This window comes from Mastigoproctus giganteus, chromosome 12 (genome assembly GCF_048544385.1).
Source record: "Mastigoproctus giganteus isolate SK-2022 chromosome 12, ASM4854438v1, whole genome shotgun sequence".
Classification (NCBI taxonomy): domain Eukaryota; kingdom Metazoa; phylum Arthropoda; class Arachnida; order Uropygi; family Thelyphonidae; genus Mastigoproctus; species Mastigoproctus giganteus.
The window spans coordinates 25,338,850-25,364,629 of record NC_143586.1 but is presented as its reverse complement, the minus strand read 5'-3'; the positions used below and the strand labels follow the sequence as shown (position 1 = coordinate 25,364,629).

The 25,780-nt window shown below is 36.0% G+C and overlaps 1 protein-coding gene across 1 annotated transcript in view; it reads left to right on the top strand.

Moving 5' to 3' along the window:
• Positions 1-25,780, top strand: part of oxt (Xylosyltransferase oxt) — a 214,324-nt gene that overhangs the window by 149,292 nt on the left and 39,252 nt on the right. The window contains exons 10-12 of the mRNA XM_090385682.1: positions 5,311-5,513; positions 15,710-15,844; positions 24,950-25,138. Of these exons, the coding sequence (XP_090241808.1) occupies positions 5,311-5,513; positions 15,710-15,844; positions 24,950-25,138 (527 nt within the window). The remainder of the gene's footprint in view (positions 1-5,310; positions 5,514-15,709; positions 15,845-24,949; positions 25,139-25,780) is intronic.

The window sequence follows — 25,780 nt, the reverse complement described above, 5'->3', positions numbered from 1 at the left end:
TTTACGGGGAGGTTGGCCTCCTTGTCAGTAAATTATTGACAGTGGAAGGTAGTGTGTATTTCTCGACTTTCGGCTAGTGACACTGCTTGTAATTGTTCAAGGTAGTTGCCAATCGGATACATTTATTTTATTTGTAAATAAATATTTATTGATATTAGTTTTAAATAGTCTTTATAAAATTTTTTAGTACTAGTAGTGACAAATGATTCAAGGGAGCAAACTTAGTACAGCATCAGCCAAAATGCTCTGCTTGTACTCTAGTATGATAGTCAGAGGAGTTTATAGTTAATCATTTTGACAATGAATATAATCATTAGTTGTATTTGTCAAGCAGGCTTTAACCACAGTCCGTTCAAGTGCATGTGCTTGAGACTGCATTCACAAGCTTGACCATTCAGATACATAATTAATCTTTATCTTAGTTAAACCCTTATTGCATTTTAAATTGAGGGAAGGTGTATTGTCAAAGCTGTGAATAGGTGTACCTGCACTCCTATAAATAAACAATGAATAAATAATTGATGAAATATTCCAAGATGTATGTGGTGTTTGCTCACTTTTTTTTATTATTTTTATTATTTTTTTAAAGTTAAAAAAGTTTATTACTTGGAAGAGGGGGGGTCTGTGATTGCTCATTATTATGTTAATAAATTGATAGATGCTAAACTATTATATCACTTGGTAAATTAAGTAATTTATTATTGAAATGATACAATTTTAAAAGAATTGAACCACCTCAATGTCAAATACTTAAGCTATTTATGATTGTGTTTCAAGAACTCAGTTTCCTGTCTTCAGACCTATGAAGGATAGAACATTGTTCGAGGAGTGAAAACCTGTAGGACCACTCCTCAAACAATGTTCTATTCCCACACAGACCTGAAGATGGGAAACAGTGAGCTCCCAAAACGTAGCCCTAAATAGTTTGGTTGGCATTGAGGTAGTTCAGTTCTTCAAAATTGTATCATTTCAATAATAAATTACTTAATTTACTACATGATGTAATAGTATAGTGTCTCTCAGTTCATTAACGTAAAAAAATTAACAATTAATAAATATATGGTATATATTTTTAATATATATATTTGTGTTCTGTCCCCTTAGTTTTGATGTGCCCTGCACTATCATCCATTGAATGATATGCAACCCGATGCACAAGGTCTGTTTTCTAGTTATGACTCCGGGCATTATCATCCCATGGCCATATCACGTGTGCATCGCATGGAAAGTGAAAAATATGCAGAATAAAGTTTGCTTTATGGCCAGATAAACCATTACATTAAACTTTTCTCAGTCTTATATTATGGTTGTATTTATTACTTTTGCCTTTTTAATAACATACTATATAACTGTTTGATATTTTAATAAGTGAGGCAAGCATGTACTGCATTAAAGCTATCCAACCATAGCTGAGGATAACTTGTGTCCCAATTGCCACTTTCTACTGACATTCAAAACAGGATGTACATATTGATCAGAAAACTGGAAGGCACAGGAAAACTGATGTTTCATATTCTAAGCTTGTCTGATAAATTGTTTGACACATCATATTGCCAAGGAATTATACTCAGGCTTTGTATTTTCAGTAAGACCTTTTTTTTTTTTTTTTTGCATTGATTTAAAGACAATGACCTGATGGGGGTTAAAGAATGATTTCCTACAGCTGGAAAAAAAGAAAAATCTAAAATTTTTTACTAATCATAGTTAATAAAAAAAAAAAAAAAGAAAAAAAAAAAGTAAATCTCATAGAGAAATTGGCAAAAAAGTAAGCTTCCATTGTGTTCTCTGTTTATCTCTATTTGGATTTTGCTATTTCTTTTAACATTTTGTGCTTTGTTAGATTTATTGTCCAAAACAAAAAACCAGCAATCCCTAGACTGGAGGACTGGAGATTGCCTGATTTCAGATATTACAAGTCCACACTTCAGTAACGTTGGGTACCTTAGGTTGTAAGAAAAGACCGGAATCATCATCAGATGGTACAGGAACACAGTTCCAGAGCCTAAGGCTGGTATCTATTAAATGTCTTCCAATTTTTGATTCTAAAAGTTGACAAGTATGTTTTCATACTTGCATGAAAGTGAAAGTTGCAACAATAATAGAATCTCTTGTATTCAATATTTTTTATTTATTGCCAACCTGCCAGATGGCAGGCTAAAGTTTCTTTCCACTAATCTGGATCAGAAAACTGGACGGATGCTGAATAAATATTTTAATAGAACATCAACATCCTTTGTGCCAAGCTAAGGTCCGTGGTACAATTACTGGGATTTATTATTCCTGTCCTAATGCTGCCAATTTGCTTGCAGTGTGATATGATAACTCCAAGTTTCCTGCCACTAATTAGCATTGAACTACTGATACCAGAAAAATTAATCTCCAAGATCATTAATACATTTATGCCCACATCTGAACAAAATTATATTTTTATTTTCCCCGAGGACTGTTTGTTTCTTTTACAATCTGACCCTGCTACTAATATGCTAATAGTGTTGGTAGTAGGGACATATGATGGAAGAGAGCAAACTTATAAAGCATTAGCCAAAAAAAAAAAAACTTCCCATATCACCTATCCATCCCTCTGATAGTTTGTCTAGTTCTTCCTTGAATTTATTCAAACTACCCACTTCTACAACACCATAAGGATGTTTGTTGTGACAATCAACTGGCCACTGGCTGAAAGCAAACTTCCACACATCTGTTCTGCAACCATCCTTCAATTTGAATTTATACCCACTCGTGTGTAGTCTGAGTAAGAGAAAAATCCCATCAACATTGAGTTTGCTCAATTCCTTCAAAGCCACTAATATTTCAGTCAGATCACCCTGCAGGTGTCTAGTCTCCACACACACATACACAGCAATTTACAGAACCGAAGCCTTTCTTGCTAAGAGCATCCCTTTGTTCCCCTCAGCAATTTCATTGCCCTTCTGTGCACATGTTCTCTCTGTATCCTTCCTCAAATGAGGCCTCCAGACCTGTATGCAGTACTCAAGTTGTGGCTTAATCACTGTCTTATACAATGGGGTAATCATCATCTTGTCCCTGCTAACAAAATTCCTGTATATCATTGACAAAACCCCATGAGCTATTCTGGCACCCGTCTGCACTGTTCAGAGAATTTCATATCTCACTGTACAATGAACTCCAGCCTTTTTCATTTTCCACTACCCTGAGTATTGTAGTACTACACAGTTGATAAGTTACTCTGGGATTACTGCTACCCATATGTAATATCTTGCATTTGTCAATGTTAAATTTCAACTGCCATTTCTCAGCCTTCTGCCTAATTTTTTCTAGATCTTGTTGCAGTAACTTACCTTGATTACTGTCATTAACTGCCCTGCCAACCTCTCTATCATCTGAAAACTTAGACATTAAGCTTGATATACCTTTGTCAATATCTTTAATAAATACAGAAAACAACAATGGGCCTAGCACCAAACCCTGTGGGACTCCACTAATAATAAAGTAAAAAAAGTAAAGTGCAGCCATTATCAACCCACTGCAGGATGGAAGCCTCCTCAACAATTCATGCTGAGGGAAATGGACCATAATCTGCCACGCTGGTCCAGTGCGGGTTGGCAGATCGACCATATTCAGCAATCAGGGGCTTGAACCCCGGTCTACTCAAAGAGCGTGTGCTACTGCACTCCTGCTCCTGACCATTCGGCTATGGAGGCCGTAATTATAATATTAGTCCACAAAGTCCACTAATAATATTAGTCCACAAAGAGCTGTGTCCGTTGATAAAATGTAGAATGTGACTAAAGGCAGCATCAGGAACATCAGTTCAGCTGTAAAAATACAGATTTTGTGGATTAGACCATTATGTGATTTGAATATTGTTCGTGTGGATTGTGGTATGTTATATTTTTTCGCCTCTACCACCAGAGAGCAGCAATCACCACGAGGGCTGCTGTCCAGTGCCCATCTCTGGCATGCAGAGCCATGCCTCAGTTAACAAGTTTGTCCAGGGAGGGCAGTGATCCCACACCCACTTTTGTTGCCTGACAGAAATATCCAGTTTTTCTTCTGGAAAATCAGAAGAAAATGGTTCTTATGGTTTTTTTTTTCATCCATGTGGTTTAAAAATCCCTTAACCCACATATGCTTCAACCAGCAGCGAATGTGTTAAAAACTAAATTTCATCAGTATCACTTATTAAAAAAAAAAAAAAAAAAAATTACATTATATGAAAACTTCAAATGCCAAGAAGAAGAAGAGGAAAAAAAAGTTACATTATATGAAAACTTCAAATGCGAAGAAGGCAAAAAAAAAAAAAAATTACAACTAAATATACTTGGATAGTATTCAGACCTCTGAATTTACTATATCTGAATTATGGCCTTTTTAGTTTAGTTTTTTCCCTGAATTTAGAGGTACTATATTCTCTCAGATCAGTGTATTGGAAGAAGCATACTATATTAAATATTTATCTCAGAAATATTTGATTTGGATATCAATCTTTTGCTCTTTGTATAACTGGGCAATTGAAGAGTGAAAAAGGTTGCCTGACAACAAATTCCAATTCCAGTAGTTTCATGCTGACAAGCAGGACAAGGGTATATGGCGACAACCACATGAATTGCATCCCATTAGTCTGTGGTGGAAGTGTCATGGAGTGTTTTCATTTCACATGAATCGACACCTGATTGCCACAACCTTCTGCAACATTGTTGCCAACCAGCTGTATATAATACATACATGACACACACACATGTACCATTGCCCTGATTGGCGACTGTATGTGTTGCTTATGTATTATATGTATGTGTGCTGTGTATCTGTTATATATATGTGCTGTGTATGTATTATATGTATGCATCGCTTTGATTGTATGGCCGAGCCATTCCTTGTTTTATAGTACTGTAAATTGATATCCCTATAAACTGTACTTCATTTGTAAGCCCAGGATGATCATATAAAATTGATAGTTTTGAAAGCTTATTTTAGCATGCAGTATTATTTAGTGCAGTGGCATTAAAAACTGAACTAGACTAAATTTGCTTAAAGTGAAAATGCTTGTTAATACAGTGAATAACATTTGGGATACTGATTGCATCACTTTCTGTTTGTGTTAGATAGGTTTATGCTTAATAGATGATGTATATAAAAGGAATTTAGTTTTGAGACCAATAAAATCAGTGCCACTCAAGAAAGGATAATGTTTAACAGATGGCTGATTAAAGTGGATTACACTATTCTATAGGTCATGTTTATAGAAAGAAATTAGACTATTGCTTTTGAAAACTAAATTGCTTGTTGATGTATTATATATCTTTTTTTTTCCCCTCCACCTCCATCTAGTTGTGGAAGGCCTAGATAATTATTGGCAGAATGATTATCACTTCAAAGATAAATCACCTAGTCCTGATGATGCTCGCCTTACTACCTATGAGAGTTTTGCAAGGCTAGGAATTAGACAGCTCCAGATTTCACAGAGGACATGCAAAGTTATACCTACTAGAATTCTGGAAGCTACTTTCTTCAATATGAATGATATGTTTAAGGTTAGTAATTAAAATTCATTACTTGAGATCAGTGTATACTTTTTACATATCCCCTATACGTTTTGGTGCTGTAAGCAGTTGTAAGTTTCTGTTAGAGAAGAATATTGAATTATTCGATTAATTTCATTATCTTGGCATTTGTTCTTTGCTTGTGTTGACGTTAGTTTTTGTATGTGAATAAATGTTTTATGAAGTTAAGATTTTTTTCTGATTTACACCTCAACAGAAAAGTTTCTTTTAGCAATGAATTCCAGACTTTTAATTTTTAACCATTATGTATGCAAATGCTGAGAATGTCAGAATGTTGATTTCTTCAACATTTTGAAAATTAGGGTACATTGATCGAGTTCTTTCACATTTAGGTAGCAGCAAATGTGTTAAAATAAATTTGAATAATCATGCCACATGAAGAGAGACCAAGAACTTTTAACTTTCATTCTCTTGTACCCTCAGTTTAATGAAGACAATTGTGTGTGTCTGTGAGACATTCCCCTCTTATTTTAATTGTAAAAAAAATAATTTTTAGCTTTTTTTGCTAAAATTATCTGCTGTATGTTTTATTTTGTCTCAAAGATGGTACTTGTGTATATGTTCGTTCCGATATTCCCTGTCAGAGATTTGGTCATTTGGAATCTCCTCTTTTCGATCTTCTCTAGCTTAAAATCTCTCTACCTCATTCTGGCAAATTCATCTGTTGTCTCTGCCGTTCTCCCAACTCCACTAATCACTTGGAGCTCTTTGACTTCCTCTCTTTGCAACTTGACTTTCTCCAGTCCAACTGTCCTAACAGTGGGGTAATTTTCCTTGGTGATTTTAATGTTCACAACTCCAGCCGGCTTCCGTTTTCTAGTCACACTGACCTAGCTGGTCAAGATGCTGTGGCTTTTGCAAATACTAATGACCTTGCACAGATTGTTCATTTATCTACAAGAATACCAGACGATCCTAACCATACAGCCAACATGCTTGATCTTTTTCTCACAAACAACCCTTCTAAGTATACAGTCAAAGTGAATGGTCCTTTGGGCACCTCAGATGACAACTTGGTGATTGTCTCTTCTCCAATGGAGCCTTTATCTCATGGCTCTCAACCTTATGTTGTTTGGCATTTCTTTTCTTCTTTTCCTTGGTCGAATTACTGTTTAAAAACTTGATGTCAACATTTGCTCAGGTCGTGTCAGTGAAATTATTCTTGTAGGAATGAAATCCTTTATCCGACACTCCACTTTAAAATCTTGACCTTTATCTAAACCTTGGGTTTCCTTTAAATGTGCTAAGGCTGTTCAAGAGAAGAATGTTGCATATCGTAATTAGGTTGTTTCCAATTCTTTAGTTACATTTTCTGCTTACACCAAAGATCATAACAATTGTAAAGCAGTTATTAATCAGTCCAAACTAGATTTTGAACAGGCTAAGAGTAGAAAACTTGCTTCTTTACCTAATGGTAGCCTAGCATTCTGGTCTCTTGCGAAAGCTATTGGCTGCAACTTTTGCCCATCTCTGCTCCCACCTCTGTCCAAACCAGATGGTTCTGTTGTCACTTCAGCCAAGGATAAAGCTGACCCGCTAGAATCCCATTTTTCTTCCAACTCATGTATTAATGATCTTGGTAAAACACCTCCCACCATTCTCAACACACTCCATTCAATGCCTCCTGTGGTCTTCTGTCAAAAGGATGTCAGAAGGATTTTGACAAATCTTGATGCTAAGAAAGCTCCAGTCCTGAAGATATTTCTCCACTTGTTCTCAAAACCTGTGCTCCTGAACTTACTCCTGTTCTTTGCCACCTTTTTTCACTTTCTTATTCCAAAGGTGTTTTTCCTTCTGCTTGGAAATCTGCTCATATCCAGCCAGTTCCTAAAAAGGGTGACAAATCCCTTCCATCCAATTATCGTCCCATTACAATTATTTCTACTCTTTCTAAAGTAATGGAGAAATCAATTAACCGCCAACTCATAAACTGCCTTGAAACTTTGATTGTGTTTGATATAAAGATCTTCTAAACAAGCTTCCACCTTATGGTTTGCCAACTGTTTTTTGTAATTGGTTATCCAGTTTTCTCTCTGATCACTCACTGAGTGTGATGGTAGATGGCTCTTTGTCTTCTAACTTCTCCACTAATGCTGGTGTACCCCAAGGTTTAGATCTTTCCCCCACTCTTTTCCTCTTGTATATTAATGACCTTCTTCCATAGACTAGAAATCCTATCCATAGTTTTGCCAATGATAGTACATTGCATTCTACTTTCCATTTTGAGAAACCTTGCCCTGCTCAATCAGCTTCGACTTCCCAAATATCCACTACCAATTCCTTAAATGCTGATCTCCAGGGGCAAAGACAACTTAGTTGATTTCAATCCTTCTAAACTCAGTCTTGTCTTATCTCACAAAAAGGATTCTTCTGCTTCTATGCTTATCTTTGGTGACACTCTGATTTCTAGGCAAGGTCTCTTTTGGGGATTACCCTGACTTCTAATCTCTCTTGGCAAAAGCACATAAATATTGCTTCCTCTGCATCTAAAAAAACTTGGCTTTCTCTTTCGCTCTCGGCATTATTTTTCTTCCAAACAGCTGTTCACTCTGTACAAATCGCAAATCTGCCCTACCATGGAATATTGTTCCCACATTTGGGGTGGTGCCCCCAAAACTTCTCTCAGGCTTCTAGATTCCATTCAGAAGAGGGCGGTTAGGTTAATTAATGACTCATCTCTAACAGTCGCTGTCTCATAGATGTACTGTTGCTGCTGCATGCCTTTTCTACAGATACTTCCATGGGCACTGTTCTTCTGAATTGGCTTCTATAATTCCCACTCTCTCTTTCAAAACAGTCCAAACACTTTCTGCCACCAGTCCAACTTCAAACTCACAGAACAAACTTTTCATCTTCTTCATTTATTCATTCAACTGCTGTTTTCTGGAACAACCTTCAAAATTACCTTCTACAGAAGTTCAAGTCTAATGTCAACAATTATCTTCTTTCATCTTCTCAACCTCCAGCCCAAGCATGGTACTAAGTACTATAGGTTCTAATACTTCTTGTGTTTGGGGTTTTCATTAAAAATAAATAAATAAAAAAAATAAAATAAAATACTTGCTGGCTTTACCAATTTTCCTGTGAAGTTCTTAGAAATTGTCTTTTGTTGTTTTGTAGAAAATTTACTTTTCCCCCAGATTTCAGTAAACTTCATGATATGTATTTCATCATCATTTTTCTCTTTCTTGGTGATTCCCTTCTACTTCTCTCTGTCTCTCTCTCAGGATAACTCAGAAATTTTTTTTAGCTGGTGCAGCATAAGCCTCAGGCTTCCTTGCGCTATATGGCTAGTAATAATAATACACAATGCATGGTGTCAATATATGCTTCTGTCAGTGGCTCTGTTTATGTTTTTTGCAAAGTGAAAAGTTGCTAAATGCTTGATCTGTTGTGTGATTTCACTTTGATTTTAGTCTTACATACAGTAGTGGCATCTGTAGATTTCTCTGATTTGTGTACTTCTGTACTTATCTGGTTTTTCTTAAAATGTTAGCCAATATCGCTTCAGCAGCATGTACTGCAGAAAACACAGGGGGACATAAGGTCTAGCAAAACAAAAAATGAGAGTAGGAGTGTGTTATAGGCCTAATGACTGTCACGAATATAGTGAAAACTGTACAGACAAATAGATCAGGACAGGGAATCAGAATGTATTATAATGAGGGATATTAACTGGAACTTGTGGTTGTCATTCATGCGCTAGTAGAAATTTTATGGATTTATTGGATGACTGTTTTCTACAGCAGCATTTTAGAGAGGCAACAAGAAAAAGCAATACTCTTGATCTGATTATCAGTAGTGATTCATAATGCAGTTAGAATATCCAGATAAAGAACCACTGTGTTGCAGTGATCTTAATATATTGTTCTGGGATATATTTATAGGCATAACTACTCTCGAGAGTAAGGGATTTTGCTTTTAAAGATGGGGAATATTCAAGGAAAGTACTTATAGAAGTTGCTGGGGTTTTTATACAAACTAAGAAATACTGCTTATGGCTTAGACCTGAATAGATATCATATGAACTCATGAGGCTCTTGGCAAAGAAGGAAAATACATGGGATGCATATAAATTATCAGGTGATACAGAGGCCTACACTAGATATAAACTATCCTGCAATCAAGTCACAAAGGAGTTTAGCATTAGTAGAAGCACATGTTGCAGGAAACCAAGCTTATAAAAAACTGCAGCCATTATCAACCCACTGCAGGATGGAAGCCTCCTCAACAATTCATGTTGAGGGAAATGGACCATAATCTGCCATGCTGGTCCAGTGCGGGTTGGCGGATCGACCGTATTCAGCAGTCAGGTGCTTGAACCCCAGTCTAATCAAGGAGCGTGTGCTACTTCACTCCCGCTCCTGACTACTCGGCTACGGAAGCTTATATAGTATCAGCCAAAAAAAAAAAAACCCCTTCCTGTTTCACTCATCCATTATTCACTCCAAAATTTTGTCTAGTTCAGCATTGAATTTATTTAATCTGTCAACTTCCACAATGACAATGTTCTAGCAATCAACCACCCTCTGGCTAAAGGCAAATTTCTACACATCTGTTCTACAACTGTCTTTCCTCGGTTTGAATTTATGCCACCTCAGGTGCAGAATCTAAGGAAAAGGAAGAATCCCATCAGCATTGAGATTGCCCAAACCATTCAAGGCCTTATACACGTCAATCAGATCACCTCACAGGTGCCTAGTCTCCAGATGCTGCAACTTGCAGAACTTAAGCCTATCTTAACAGCAACCCTTTGTTCCACTCACTAATCTCGATGCCCTTCTCTGTGCTCATTGTAGTTGCTCACCATCTTTCCTAAAATTAGGCCTCCAGACCTGTATGCAGTACTCAAGGTATGACCTGACCATTGCCTTATACAAGGGGATAATCACCTCCTTATCCCTGCTAGCAAAATTCCTGTACACGCAGTCTCCAACTTAAGTAATATACAACTTCCGTAAATTTGACTTTATGTAAGTTTTTGCCAGCCAGTGTAAACTTAAAAAAATTGTAGAAATGTATTTTGTATCCCGTAGGAATAGATGGAGGTATTGTGAAAACATCGCAATGTGAACCCAATAACACATTTTTTTTTGGTAATTCTTTCTGTAAGGCCTCGGAAGTTGAAATTTTCACTATGTAACTAAGCTATTTTTCTCTAAAAGGTCATTTTTATAATGGAAATTGCACTACCCTTTCATCGCTATCATATTATGTTCTGTTATAAAAATCAGTTTTGAACGCCTTTGTTGATATTTTTCTAAAAAACATTTTTGGAGGTCACTACCATAAAACAATGAAAACAATTTGCACTTTTTGGTTTATTGGGCTTTTCAGTTAGTGCAATATAATTATAAGCGGGCAGTCAACTCGATCTTATTGCATTTGCAATAATACCGATAACTGGAATTGTGTGGGTTTTTACATTATTACGGTGAAATGTGATCCCCTTCACTGAAATCTTCAATCATATAAAAGACAAATAAATTTTCAGAATCTTCTCTTCATTCCTATTTTCTTATTACAATGATGAAGGGAAAGCGACCAACGGAAAGTGCAAGTGGTGGCAGTGCTAGGAAACAAAACAAAATTGATTTAGAAATGAAGACGAAAATGATTAAGAACTAAGAAGCAGGACAAATTTTGTCATCTACTGCATGGGAATTAAGTCTTGTTGCTTCAACGGTGAATGCTATTTCAAAGGACAGTGTACGTAGAAAAGAACATGGATCAACATATTTAAGATCAACAGTGATCACAAAACAGCGTTCAAGTGCTGCTATATAGAAGATGGAAAAGCTATTAATAATATGGATGGAAAATCAGATTCAGAAGCGAGTGCCCCTGAGTCTAATGGCCATTCAAACAAAAGCAACAAGTATTTATAAAGATATTAAGGATAAGTACAGCAGACATCAAGTTTGTGGTAAGCAACAGGTGGTTTATTAGTTCAAGCATCACACTGGTTTCCACAACATTAATATATGCAGTGAAGTTGCCATTGCAGATTCTGCAGTGGCGCCTCCGTAGCCAGGTGGGAAGGAGCAGCAGTGCATAGCACACGCTTCTTGATTAGACCGGGGTTCGAGCCCGTCACCACCAAATACGGAGGATGCAGAAAGGTCAGGGAATGACCACCGCATATCCCGGAGCAATATGGCCTTAGTTGCTAATGCTCCAAATAACAAACAAACAAGCAGATTCTGCAGCAGAAGAGAAATTTTGCGATGTGTTCGAAAAAACCCCTTCTAAATTTCCACAGCCCTCAACCTCTGCAGCGGCATACTTATCAGCTGGAGACATTGATTCTGGCAACGATGCTCGAAAGGTAAGACTTACTGACGTTATGCCTGCCCCCTCCATTTTTTTGTAATTTTATAATTTTGAAATTTTTGTAATTGCTCACTGGTAGTTTTTCCTGTACATGAAATTAAAAAAAAAATTGAATAATTAATTCTATTTACCTGTTTGTCGAACATTTCTTTTTTGCTTCAATCAAATTCAGCAAGCATAGTGCTGCATAAGCCTTTAGGGAAATTCCGACTTATGTAAAATTCAATTACACAGAGTTCCATGGAATGCAACCCTTATCTAAGTTGGAGAGTGCCTATATATTATTGCAAGACCCCATGAGCTACTCTTACAGCCTGTGTGCACTGCTCAGAAAACTTCAACTCTGACTCTGCACAATTACTCCCAGGTCTTTTTCATTCTCTACTACCCTGAGTGTAGTGGAAAATGAAATCTGTTCAACTTTTCTAGATCCTGTTGTAGTAACATACCAATCTTACTGTCATTAACAACCTACCAACCTTCGTATCATCTGCAAACTTGGACATTAAGCTTGATGTATACCTTCATCAATATAATTGATAATTGCAGAAAACAACAATGTGCCCAACACAGACCCCTAGGGAACTCCACTAATAACATTAGTCCATGAAGAGCAGTGTCCATTGATTACCACTTTGTCTTCTACCACTCAACCATCCTTTTATCCATTGTAGCAACTTGCCATTAGTGCCATACTGCTCCAACTTGTACAGTAGTCTTCCATATGCAACAGTATCAAAAGCTTTCCTAAAATCCAAATATATGATATCAAAACTATTTTTTGCATCCAGTTCCTTTGTCACCACATCACAGTATCCAATTAAATTGGTCAGACAAGACTTCCCCTTAACAAACCCATGCTGTCCGAATTATTATTGCTGTCTTGTCTAGATGACTCCACTATTTTGCTTGGAATATACCGAAGGATGTTTCCATGACGTGTGTGCTTTTAAATAATTTAGACAAGCTGATTCTTATGAAAATAAACTATTTAACGGTAACGACAAATGTGAAATTGCAATAAATATTTGTATGTATAAATATAAAAACAAATTTTGTTCCTTTCAGCTTCTGGTAACATGTTAAGAACATTCTGCAATACAATTACAATTTAATAACTGCTGTGAATAATTGCTTTGGGAAGGACATAACATGGTATTATAACTAAGTTTGTATAAGAAAGAAAATGCACTTTTCCACATAAGTTTTAAATTATATTTAATGAAAAGTCGGGAAAATTTTTATGAGTTTTGACCCGGTTAGTCCCAGAATGTTAATGTAAATTAAAGTGCCAATGTTTTTGAATTCCTTATTTGAAATCTGTCATTGAATCAGGGTGTACGTTGGAAAATATCTATTTGGAATAACAGTTGCTTTGTAAACATAGAATCTGTTCAGTTTCTAGTGTGACAAGCTTCTGTTTTTTTGCAATTAGGTAGGCATTTTCTCTCTGATAAATCATGCATGTATTGGTAGATGTTTGTTGTTTTCCATCTTCTCAACTAATGTTAGGGTTCCTCAAAGTTCTCTTCTTCCACCCATTCTTTTTTACCTTCACATTAATGATCCTTCTTCTGTTGACTGGAAATTCACCCCAATTTGATAAGATATTAAGATATTATGTTAAATGTTATCAAAAACCTTACAAATAACAAGCGAACCAAACTTTTCCATGGAAGTTGTATAACGATGAGTAACATAAGACAAGATATCAGTATTGATAATGACTGGATCATTATTAGCATTCAGTAATTAGTTGGAAGGCAATTATAGTACAAAATTTCCAGTTTTATAGAGTTAAATCAATTAAGTTTGCATAAAACCTCTTTTTAAATGTAACTTACTTCAAATCATACTGCTGTAATGTACATGGATCGATGTGAAATGTTGACTTTAAAAGCTGCTTTTTAAAGGTTTTCTTATACCTTTAAAAACAACAACATATCTTAAAAGGTTTGCAATTGTAATGAAATTGAAGATTTCAAGAAAGCATGTAATTTTGGTCGATCTCTTCCTTACTTTGGAAAGGAGTGATATGTCACCTGTTTTAGGAATTGGTTGGATATAATGACAAATTTCCATGAAGACATAAATGCACTACTGGGATAAGAAAGGTGACATAAAGTAGGAATTAATGCTGGAGCACAACATTACAGACAAATGATGTAATGCAATCAGGTTCTGGAGACTTCTTAGCACTACTTTGTTTGTAATTTTTATAATCTCTTTTTGTCAGGTAACCAGGATTGAATAAAATGTTTTCAATATGGCAGTGAGAAATTTACCAAGATAATCAGTGCAAGAAGTAGTAAAAGTATTATGCTAAATATGTGAACGTTATCTTTAGTTAGTGTCATAACCACCAGGTTATAACAGAGGCAGAAATGTACCTAATTATATTAAAATAAGCACCAAGGAGGTAATTATGAGAGCATTCATACATTCAAGGGAAGTCTATGTATTGGGGATGTGAAAATGTCTCTCCTGTTCACAAAGGAGGAGCAAAGTAAGAGCAGGGTTAAAAGTAAGCAATTACAGGCCTATAAGTTTGACTTCTGGGAAAATAATGGAATTGGTGATAAAAGAAGAATGCAGGATCATCTTTATGGGAATGCAATGGTAATTTCAGCATTCCATGCTGAAATTACCATATAACTGTATTTCTGTATAACTGTATTCTTGAATAACATCCCATTTGGGTGATACCACATTCTGGGGGTGGTGGAGACCAAAAAAGGTGTAAGGATAATTGAAGTTCTCTGAGCAGTGGAGATGATCAGCTAGGACAGCCCATGGAGTTCTGTCAATGATATACAATAATTTGCCAGCAGGGACATTGAGAACAGGGATAAGATTTGCAGAACTGAAATCTTTAGTAGTGCATAAAGGTTTGGAATCCTCATTTTAGGAAGGACATGGATTTATTGAAGTGGGTGCAAAGAAGAGCAACAAGATTAGTTAGGGGCACAAAAGGGTACGAAGAAAGATTTCATTTCCACAAATTGCAGCGCTCAGAAGCTAAGCATGTGTGAGAAGGCCTAATTCAAGTGTTTAAGGCTTTAAATGAGTTGTGTAAACTGAATGCTGATGGTTAAGCTTACTTTTTTCTACAGCACACAATAACATTTAAAATTAAAAAGGATCGTTGCAAGATAAGTGTGTAAAAATTTGCTTTCAACTGGGAAGGGGGTAATTGATTGTTGGAACAAGCTTCTATATGGTATTGTGAAATAGGTACTTTGAATAAATTTAAGGATTATAGACAAATTGTTAGAAGGGGATCTACAGATGTGGGTTTTTTTTGTTTTTTTTTGCCGATGCTGTGTAAACTTGTTTCCTTGCATTGTTTTCCACTACTAATACTGATATAACTACTATAGATGCATACTGAAGTTGCAGCCAATAACCTTATCAACAGACTAAAAGGATTAACTACCTTTTGGAAAAGTTGCAAGTATTCTACTCTTAGCCTTTTTAAAATCAAGCTTGCATTTCTTAATATGAAGGTTATTCAAATGAAAACTGCAGAAGTTAATTGAAAGTAAGTTTTATGGTCGGAATTTTAAAAAAGGAGAAGGAATTCAGCCACTAATGCCATCTATTGGGGGAAGTTACAAGGTACTTCAGCAGGTGAGCTCCATTTGCCCAATTTTATTAGTCTGCTAGATTCTAGTAAATTTGAATGTTCTATGTTTAATATAACTTATATTTATTTTATTTAGTTAATTTTGAATGTAACATATTTGTTTTTAAATATAACTGATTTTTATTTCTTTACTTTTGAATTTTGGAAAATGCATATTTATTTTAATGTGATTTACTGTTTTCTCTAGGGTATTCTTGTTTTGTACGAAGCTCTTGCACCTGAGTCTAAAAAGCCAGTTTTATTAGAGACTCAGTTACGACCTGTGCAACATTATGTTGTTCTAAAATCTATTGGACCAACAGGAAGGCTAAAATTTTTACAGGTAGTTTATCAATTTGAACTTTATAAAATGAATACAGTAGTATGCACTGAAAGGACAGAATTCATGGGATACCTAGTTCCTGGGCAATGTGACGCTGTCATCCCTTTTGCTAGTGAAGAAACCCACTGCTTGCCAGGCATATAGGCACACTGCATTCACACAAATGGTAATTCGATGTCGGTATTGATAAAGGTCGTGAGTTAAGAGACTTTGAGGCGCCTCCGTAGCCAGGTGGGAAGGAGCAGCAGTGCGTAGCACACGCTTCTTGATTAGACCGGCGTTTGAGCCCATCACCATCAAATACGGAGGATGCGTAAAGGTCAGGGATGACCACCGCATATTCCCGGAGCAATATGGCCTTAGTTGCCAATGCTTCTAAAAACCAAATAACAACAAGAGACTTTGAAAGAGGGATGATAGTGGATGCCCGACGCTTGGGTCACTCTATTGCGAAAATGGTACAGAAATTGCACTATCCTCGTTTGACAGTATCAAGAGTGTATCGGGAATATGCCATTTCTGGAATAATATCATCATGGCCAGCACTGTGGGTGGAGAAATGTGGTGGATGAATGTGGCCGTTGACATCTGTCTCGCATTGTTTCAGCCAACTGGAGAGTGAGAGTGGCACAAATCACTGCTGAATTCAACGAGGGAAGTACCAGAAATGTGACCATCAGGCAATCATTAGCTGCAATAGGTTATGGGAGCCGCCAACCCACCAGAGTCCCATTGCCAACACCATGACACAGGACTCTATGCCTCAACTGAGCGAAAGAACATCAGCCCTTAGATGATTGGAGACGGGTCTCCTGGTCTAATGAGTCCAGTTTCCAGTTATTTCGTGTGGATGGGAGGATGTGTATCTGGCAGAAATTGCACAAAGCTATGCACCCATCGTGTCAACAAGGAACTGTTCAGGCATTTGGATGGTCAGTAATGGTCTGGGGCGTGTTCAACTGGCACGCATTGGACCTCTGGTACATCCAGACGCATTTCTCAATGGTCCAGGTTATATGTCCATCCTTGCAGACCATCTGAATCTCTTCATGGTCATCATGCACAGGGCAATGGACTCTTCCAGTGTCAGTGCACCTCCCCCACAGAGCCACAGTGACTAGAACAGTGTAATACCTATGGTTCGAAGAGCCTTCAGATTTTTACTGCCGTGGTATGGCCTCCCCTTCCACAAGACATGAACCCTGTGGAGCATCTTTGGGATGCCATGGAAGGATTCGAGCTTTGGAACCTCCATCCAGGAATGTAACAGAATTATAGACAGTGGTGCAGCAAGCACAAATGGAAATACCTATACCTGTGGAGTGCTTTTGTGAACTAGTGGACAAACTTGCCATGTGACTGCCCTTATCTGGGTGAAAGGTGTTCCTACCAGTTACTAGATAGGTATCCCATGATTTCTGTTCACTCAGCGTATTATTTTAGTTAAATATACACATGGTTGTTGAGTTATTATATAATGATTGGGTTGAAAAATTATTGTTCATTATGATTTTGGTGTCTCACAGAATGTTTTAATGAAAGAATAAAATTTCAACCCTTCCTGACAACATCTTATTCCTTAATATTTAATTTCTCTCATTGGGTTTTCTTTTCCCCTGAGACAACTGATTTTTAATATATAGGTATATTATATTAGGAGTGAGTGAGAAATTTTGACAAAAGGAAGATAGTGGACATGATTTAATTTAACCACCTTTGCTTTTCATAGGTATTAAATGCCTAAGTGCTTTCACAGGTAATGTCTCTGAAATCCTTGCAATTTGTACTTTTCCGACAGCTGCAACTTTGGCAGCGGCATTGTGGGAGTGGTTTATTTCTTTATCTTTTATTTCATTGGTCAATATATGAGGCATGGATGGGATGAGGAAATGTTTCAGTCTATTGTTTCTACTTTCTAAGTGACAATTACTATTGATTTATTGTTTTCTTGTGGAAGTTTATTTTTGATCCACGGCACTTTTGTGAGTGACATGGGCCATGAGTGTTAAATAAAAATAGTTTATATTTTATTATTTGATTCTTTGTAGTTATTGAACTGATCATCAGTCATGTCAAGTGCTGGAAATAAAGTGTCAACAGTATCTGGATGAATATCTAGTTCAGTGGTTTTCAACCGGGATGCCGCAGCACCTTAGGGTGCCGCAACAACATTCCAGGGGTGCCACGTAATTTGGTTTTAAGTTACTTAAACTTATTATTATTTTTTAATTTATATATTTATTTCATTATAAAAAGGTGTACGGTATCTTTTTAATTTTGTGGTGATCTCTAATTGATGTTTACTTGGTACCTCTATATAAAGAATAAAATTTTATATATATATACACAGAGAGAGAGAGAGAGAGAGAGAGAGAGAGAGAGAGAGAGAGAGAGAGAGAGAGAGAATCGGATCTCACAGGCAGAAAATTGAGTAGGGGTGCCGCAAAATAAAATAAATTACTTAGGGGTGCCGTTATTAAAAAAAAGGAGGTTGAAAACCACTGATCTAGTTTATGGTTGTATTGAAAGCCCATTCAACTCAAGACAGCCTTATGCATCTTATGTGTAATAGTTCTTTATCAAATGATGCTATGAAACCAAGACGTTTAGATCCCTTAAAAAGGAAACATCCTGATAAAGTTGGTAAACATATCGAATATTTTAAAAATTTAAAACAGAATTTTGAGCAACTTAACACTGTTACTTCTTTTTTAAGAAGAACACACAAACAAATTACAATGGAGTGATTACGTCTTATAAAGTTGCTGAGACTGTTATACGACTTGCATTAGAGACTGTAATTTCAACAGTGATGCGTCAAAATCCTTCCAGTATTTTAAAAGCATTGCCATTGAGCAACGATTGAATTCTAAAACGAATTGATGAGATGTCAGTTAACATTGTAGAGCAACTAATTGACAAATTAAAAAGGAGAAAATTTTCTATTCATATTGATGAATCCACAGTCACTGACAATAAGGCCCTTTTAATGGCATATGTTCATTATTTTGATGATGATTGTAAATTGCAAGAAGAGATGTCGTTTGGAAAAGCTATAGAAACTGACTGTACTGGAGCATTCATTTTTGCTGCTGTAAAAACATGGTTTGATGAAAAACTAATACCATTAGAAAATTAGGCATCCTGTTCCACTGATGGTGCTACCTCCATGGTTGGAAGACATAAAGGTTTTATAGCCCACCTAAAGGAAGTATGTGAAGTTCTTGCAGTACAGTATTATGCACAAACATCATCTGGTTGCAAAAAATATTAGTCCAGTTCTTTGTCAATCTCTCAGTATAGTTATTAAAACCATCAATAAAATAGTCACATAGCAAATATGATTGCCTCTTCAGAAAATTGTGTTCATAATGAAGAACAGCATGTGAGGCTTCTTTTATGTACAGAAGTCAGACAGCTTTCTAAAGGAACCTCTCTAACAAGATTTGTAAACCTTTTTGAATGATAATTAGTTTTTGAAAGTGAAGGAGACAGATTTAACAAAGGAGATCAGCAAACACAAAAACAACTTATACTACACTGGTGTTCAAAGAAAGTGCATCACCCCTTAAAATTGTAATTGTCATCCAAATAACGTAAGTCTATGGCAATATTTCTTACAGATTGCATCAGATAGGATTGACATAGGTTATGATGTAATATTGCATCAGCTGTTACTTTCAGCTGTATAAGCACGCTCTGCAAGAGTTGCATGCGCCTCCGTAGCCAGGTGGGCAGGAGCAGCAGCGTGTAGCACATGCTTCTTGATTAGACCGGGGTTTGAGCCCGTGACCACCAAATATGGAGGATGCGGAAAGGTCAGGGAATGACCACCGCATATCCCCGGAGTGATATGGCCTTAGCTGCTAATGCTCCTAACTCCTAAAAATCAAATAACAACAACAGCAAGAGTTGCAGTCATTCCTTGCTTGTGTCAGGATGGCACGTCACGTGCAGTTGATGCCACGAAGAAAGAGTGCTGTTGCTTTACGTGAGGAAGGATGTTCTTCCCGTCATATTGCTTATAGAGTGTCTTGTAATCAGTCAACAGTGAGTAGATTTCTTTCCAAACTCAAGAATACTGATATTGCTGATAGGAAAAAAGGAACCGGATGCAAATGAGTCTATGCCAAAACAGGACCACGTTTTGAAGCGCTTATGACTTAGAAACCATAAAGCTTTTTAACTGAAAAGAGAATGGGAAGAACATACAGGAGTGATAGCAAGTGCAGTAACAGTTAGAAGATGCCTCTTCAAAAATGGACTTGTAGCTGGTCTTCCTAAGAAGAAGAAGCCCCTCCTCACACAAAAAATGAAAAGGGGCCAATTAATTTGGTGTAAGGAGCATTTCAAATGGACTCTTGAGCAGTGAAAGTCGGTTATTTTCTTGGATGAGAAGAAATTTAACCTGCATGGCTCTGATGGGAGATAAATGATTTGCCGTAGACGTGGTGAAAAATACCATCCAGACTGTATGGTGTCTGCAGTGAAATTCCCTACCAGCCAAATGATAAGGGGGTGCATTTCATATCGCAGAGTAGGTCACCTGAAGTTTATAAAAGGTTCCGTAAATGCCAGTGGATACCTGGCTATATTGGAAGGCAAATTGCTGCCAACCATTAGAGACCATTTCAACCTGCCAAGTAACTGAATCTTTCAGGACGACTCTGCTCCTTGTCATCGGGCGAAAGTGTAACTAAGCAATTCTGTAGTTTAACTTCATTTCTGCATTAGAGGTTCGACAGTAATGTGTTTACATTTTTTACAGGTGAAAAATTTGGTTGGAAAAATGGTCCATTACAACTCTTAGCTGGCCAGGAAACAGCGTGGATCTTAATCTTATAGAGAACTGTTGGCATCGTGTGGAATCTGCAGTTGCCAGAAAGAAACCAAAGACCCTTCATGAACTTCAGGAAGCCATAATTCATGTTTGAACCACGAACTATCAGTTGATTATCTTCAGAAATTGATCTTGTCAGTGGCTCAACGGTGTGCTGCTGTCATCGGGGCCAGAGGCAGTTCAACTAAATATTAGTTTGCACCTGGTGAACTTTTCATTTTGTTTTCCAAAGCTTTGCCTTAACTATTAACCTAAGGCAAAGCTAACCTAATAGTTAGCTTTGCTTTAACTATTAATAAATATCTTTTGTTTATATTTCTATTTTGTGATGCTAGTCATTAATGTAACATACCAACGCAAAAAAGGGTTAGAAATGTGAAATTCCTGGGTGATGCCCTTTCTTTGAACACCAGTGTATATGGCTTGGATTTTTTGAAAACTTAATGAAGTATCACTTCAGCTTCAAAGGAAATTACACAAACTACAAACACTTATTAAAAGCCTTCACTGAAAAACTGAAAATATTTGAAAGCAGTTTAATGAGAAAGCAATTTCACGGTATGCAAGAGTTAGCTGAAATCAATGAATCCCTCACCAAGAATGATCTTAAGAATTATTCAGATCATTTGTGTTCATTAAAAGGTGAAATAGATTTTCAGATTTATTTTCTTTTGAAGTGAAGCCAGGATGTTAGCTCCAAATGAGCTAACATCCTGGATGTGATTTTGGGTATGCTAGTGAAGAAATTCATAAAATGTAATGAAGAACACAAATATAAATTTGAAAAGGGTGGAATGGCTGAGTTGTGGGATCAAAAACAACTGAACTTCTTTGTCCAACAATATGGTCTGAAATGGCCAAAGTACTTCTTTGTTTTCCAATGTCTTCTATGGTTGAAAGTGGTTTTAATTCAGTAAATAAAATATTAACAAAGGAAAGAAACAGAATTGATGCATGTTCAAGAGGAGACATTAAAATTAAACTTACTAACATCATACCAAACATTGAAGCTAGGAAGCAACAGGCTCAAGGATCCCATCGAAATAAAGGAGTAAGTATAAAATATTTTCTTGTTTAAAATTTCATGAGAGGCGATCAGGGAAAAAATTGTTTAAAAAAGCCCTTTAGGGGTGATAATTAAAAAAAGGTTGAGAAACACTGGTTTAAAGATTGGGAAAAAGATGAAACTTGTTTGTGCTATTTTTACTTCTGTAGGTTGTATTTTTAGCAAATACATATGGAGGTAAGTTTTTCTGGACACCAAAAGTAAAGGTCATTAATTGATATTGACTGGTTGCACATCTTCATTTTGTAACTATACATTATGCTTTTTATTGATAGTTAAAGTTAGTGGTAGGCTAGTACCATGGATGGATTAACAGCAGGCATGTCATATGGGGACTGGTGGGTCAACTACCCTAGGCATTGTGGAGAGTCCAGAATTGGACTCTAGATCCTCTACAGGGAAATGCATTTTCACTATTCTCACCAAGGGATGCATTGTGACCTGGCCTCCACTAATATCGATCACACCATTTAAAATAAAACATGGTGTGCTCAAGTGATGATTTTTGTGAAATTAAAACACAATCATACCACATTGAAGAAAGAGTTTGTGACCTGCAGGCAGTTGGTGCCTCATCAGCAATGCTTGTTGCAGTTATCTCTTCAGTTCACAGAACATGTCATTTGATCATACATTTCATTTTCAACTTTTAATGAACTTGGTTAGGGATAGTACACAGCCCATCCTTCTTTTGTTTTCCTGCCCCCACTCTTTATCCTTATGATTGTATTCTTCAATATTGTTATTAAGTTTGAATTGGTTATCAAATTAATCTAATTTTTGTAGTTAATTTGCATTTTAGTTTGGCTTTTCAGTTGGGTGGTCAGAATCTAATTTACATTTTGTCTTTCAGTTTGTTTGAGTTGTTTCCTAGTTAACAGAATAACCATATTTAAGATGAGTTTTCTCTTATATCTATCTTGAACACTTGCATTGGGACATCCATGTTTCTTTTATCATATTATTTGAACTTTACAAACAGAATACAGTAGTACATACTTATTTTAGTTAAGTGTACATGCGTGATTGCCAAGTTATTATATAATGATTGTGTTGAACCATTATTATTCATTATGGTCTTGGTCTTATTAGAAAACCATGACAGAAATGCAGGTGTTTGGGAATTTCTACTGGGCTAGTGCCTCTTGAAGAAGTGGTTACTGTAGTTTCCCTAAAGTTTCTTTTTTTAGATTTTATTTCTTTATTGGGTGTTACCTGTTGGGTTAAGTACAGTGGGCCTGCCTAAAGTAAGCTAGGGCTTCCTAGTTTCCTTTAGGCAGAGTTGCATCATATTTTAAGCAGAAGACTGAGTCACTGTGCTTAATGGGTGAATTATATAATATTGGTGTAAATACACCATAGTTTACCCATAAATTTAACTACATAAGTAGTGTAGTTGCATTGTTTGATTATATCTCATATTATGGCTACCTTCACAGCGAGATGCCAGGTATTGCACTACTTCGAATAAATAATGCTTCTCTAGTAGAGGAGACTACTGTTATTTATTCTCAGTGGGCACCACTACCACCCAGATTCGTTTTGGAGTTTGTTGGCTCACTCAGCAGTGGGTGGACAGGTACCCTGATAATGCAGATATGCCATCACGGCTGTGAAGTTAATTCCACAATATGAGAGATGCCAAATGGTGAAGATAATGATAATATTTTGAAGACTAAATGCACAAGACATAATATGTTATGCCTTGTGCATTTAGTTAATGGGTAAATATAGGCTTCTGCTTATTTACTTATTTTTTTTCTGAAATTTTCTAATGTTTATTTTTAATTCTTACTTTTATGCAGATGGCAGTTAGCACTTCATCAGAATTACTGGTTGCATTTTGCAAGCATCATCAATTGGAAGATTGTTTCACATGGCTTGACTGCTCATTAAGATTCAATATATATTTGTTCACCATTCAATACAAAGTTACTAACTGAAGCTACATGTCTGATAATGAACTCAGGTAGCTTTGAAATTAGTCACAATAGTGCCTTTGAGTTTTTAATGAATAACAAATTTGACTTGTTATTCAATTAAAAATCGCATTACAGTATAATCCCAATATAGTTCTGCTCTTTGTTCATTGCAGTTTGTGGCAGTATATCAAGGATGGTATTAAATCTTTTAGTCATAAAATTTACTTGATACAGAAGATCTTAATTACAAAATAAGAACATATTGTAATAAAATCTGATACTGTATATGCAAATTATCTTCATTCCACTGGTGTGAAATATTTCTCAATCTTTGTTTGAACTTTCTTCTCACTAACTTTAGAAATATCAGTTCTCAGAATTACAACATATTACATAATGTTCTTAGTCCTCGTTTTCGCTACCACTTTGAACAATATATATATATTGTCCAAAGTGATAGCTTTGCAATTTCCTCTACAGTTATTTCTATAAAACTGATTCTTCTGATGTCAAGTGTGTATCTGTTGCTATTGTTAGAAGATTGCCTGTTGTATTTTACAAATCTCAAGCCTAGTCATATTTACTTAGGATCTTGTGCACACTTGCCACTAGCCCAGTATGTTCCCAGCAGTTGCTAATAGTTTCTGGCAAAACTTTGTCCCAAGTGAGTTTTATCATAACACCCAATCTTCATGGATTTAAATATTCTTCTTACATAAAGAAATTTAGGTGTACAGTACAGTGCATGCAGAAAATAACAGTAACGTAGTGCTATCTCAGACATTTTATAATGTTTATAGACACATTTGTGCTACCAATTCTTCTTCTTTGATTAGCACCTGGTGGGGATAGCACTATACTCAGGGTTTAATTTCTGTGGAGGATAATTATTATCTTTCTCATATTGAGTGTTTAACACATTAAACACACATTCATAAATGTCTGCCACAACAAACCAAACAATCATAAATATATTAATATTTTAAATGAGAATTTTGAAAATTGTGCAGTGCTTATAAGAGTATGACTAAAAATTTCTATTGATTAAACTACTTTGAACCTGTTTAAACAAAAATGGGTGTATTTTGGTCCCTTGAATTTCAAAAAAGTTCAAACAAACCTGGATTAAAAACCCTTAACCAGCTTTTGCTGTATATTTTATTGGAGAATTATCCCCTAACTGGTCTGAGAACTGTAGTGAGTCAATCTATCTTTAATTTGTAATCAATATTTCTAATTGGAATAACTTATAGTGTGGTTACTCCATTTCCTTATAGGTAGGATCTGACTTTGATCAAAAAGAGCAAGTATTTAGAAACTTTGGTCGCATCTTAGGACCATTTTCTGAACCAGGAGCACTTCATAAATGGGGACCTGGGCTCCAGTTTGCGGCTACTTTTGTTTGGATAGATCCCACAAATACTGCTGCTGGTTCTTATGAAGTTAAGATTGAAACTGGAAACCAGGTATGTATCACAAATCTTTGGTATTTCATAAATGAAGATATTTCTTTGGTATTTCATAAATTCCTTTGTCAGAGTTTAAGTGTTAAAAATATTTCTTCATTAGATTACTAGTAGAGCTCCAGAAATCTACTTACCTCTTGCATTAGTTCTTTGGGCAGTAGCAAGATATTTAAAAATTTAAAAATTAATGAACAAATAATTTGGAGCTCTGCTTTAGGTTTTGCATTCAAAAGAAATGGTTGAAACAAAGTTTTAGCGACTTCAGATAAAAACTGAAATGACATTCAGAATTATCCATCTGATTCTGCTCTGGAAGCCAATTTCAGCCTTAATTCTTCACTGATACCTCCTGGTAATGCCATAATATCAACCAGTATGACTGCTCTTTAGCAACATTCAACTATTCTGTTCTTTTTTTGTGTTAAGAAATCAATATACAGTGAAACTTCCCTTTAACGGACAGCCATGGGGAACGAAAATGTGTCCGTTAGAGAGAAGTGTCCGCTAACAAGAAGTCTGAGGGAGAAAAAAAAAAAGAAAAAGAAAAATCGTTAAACGTTTAATGTAAAATTAAATTAAAATACAGTATATGCAGATTTTGAACAATATTTTTGTAAATAATATACAATTACATACACAAGA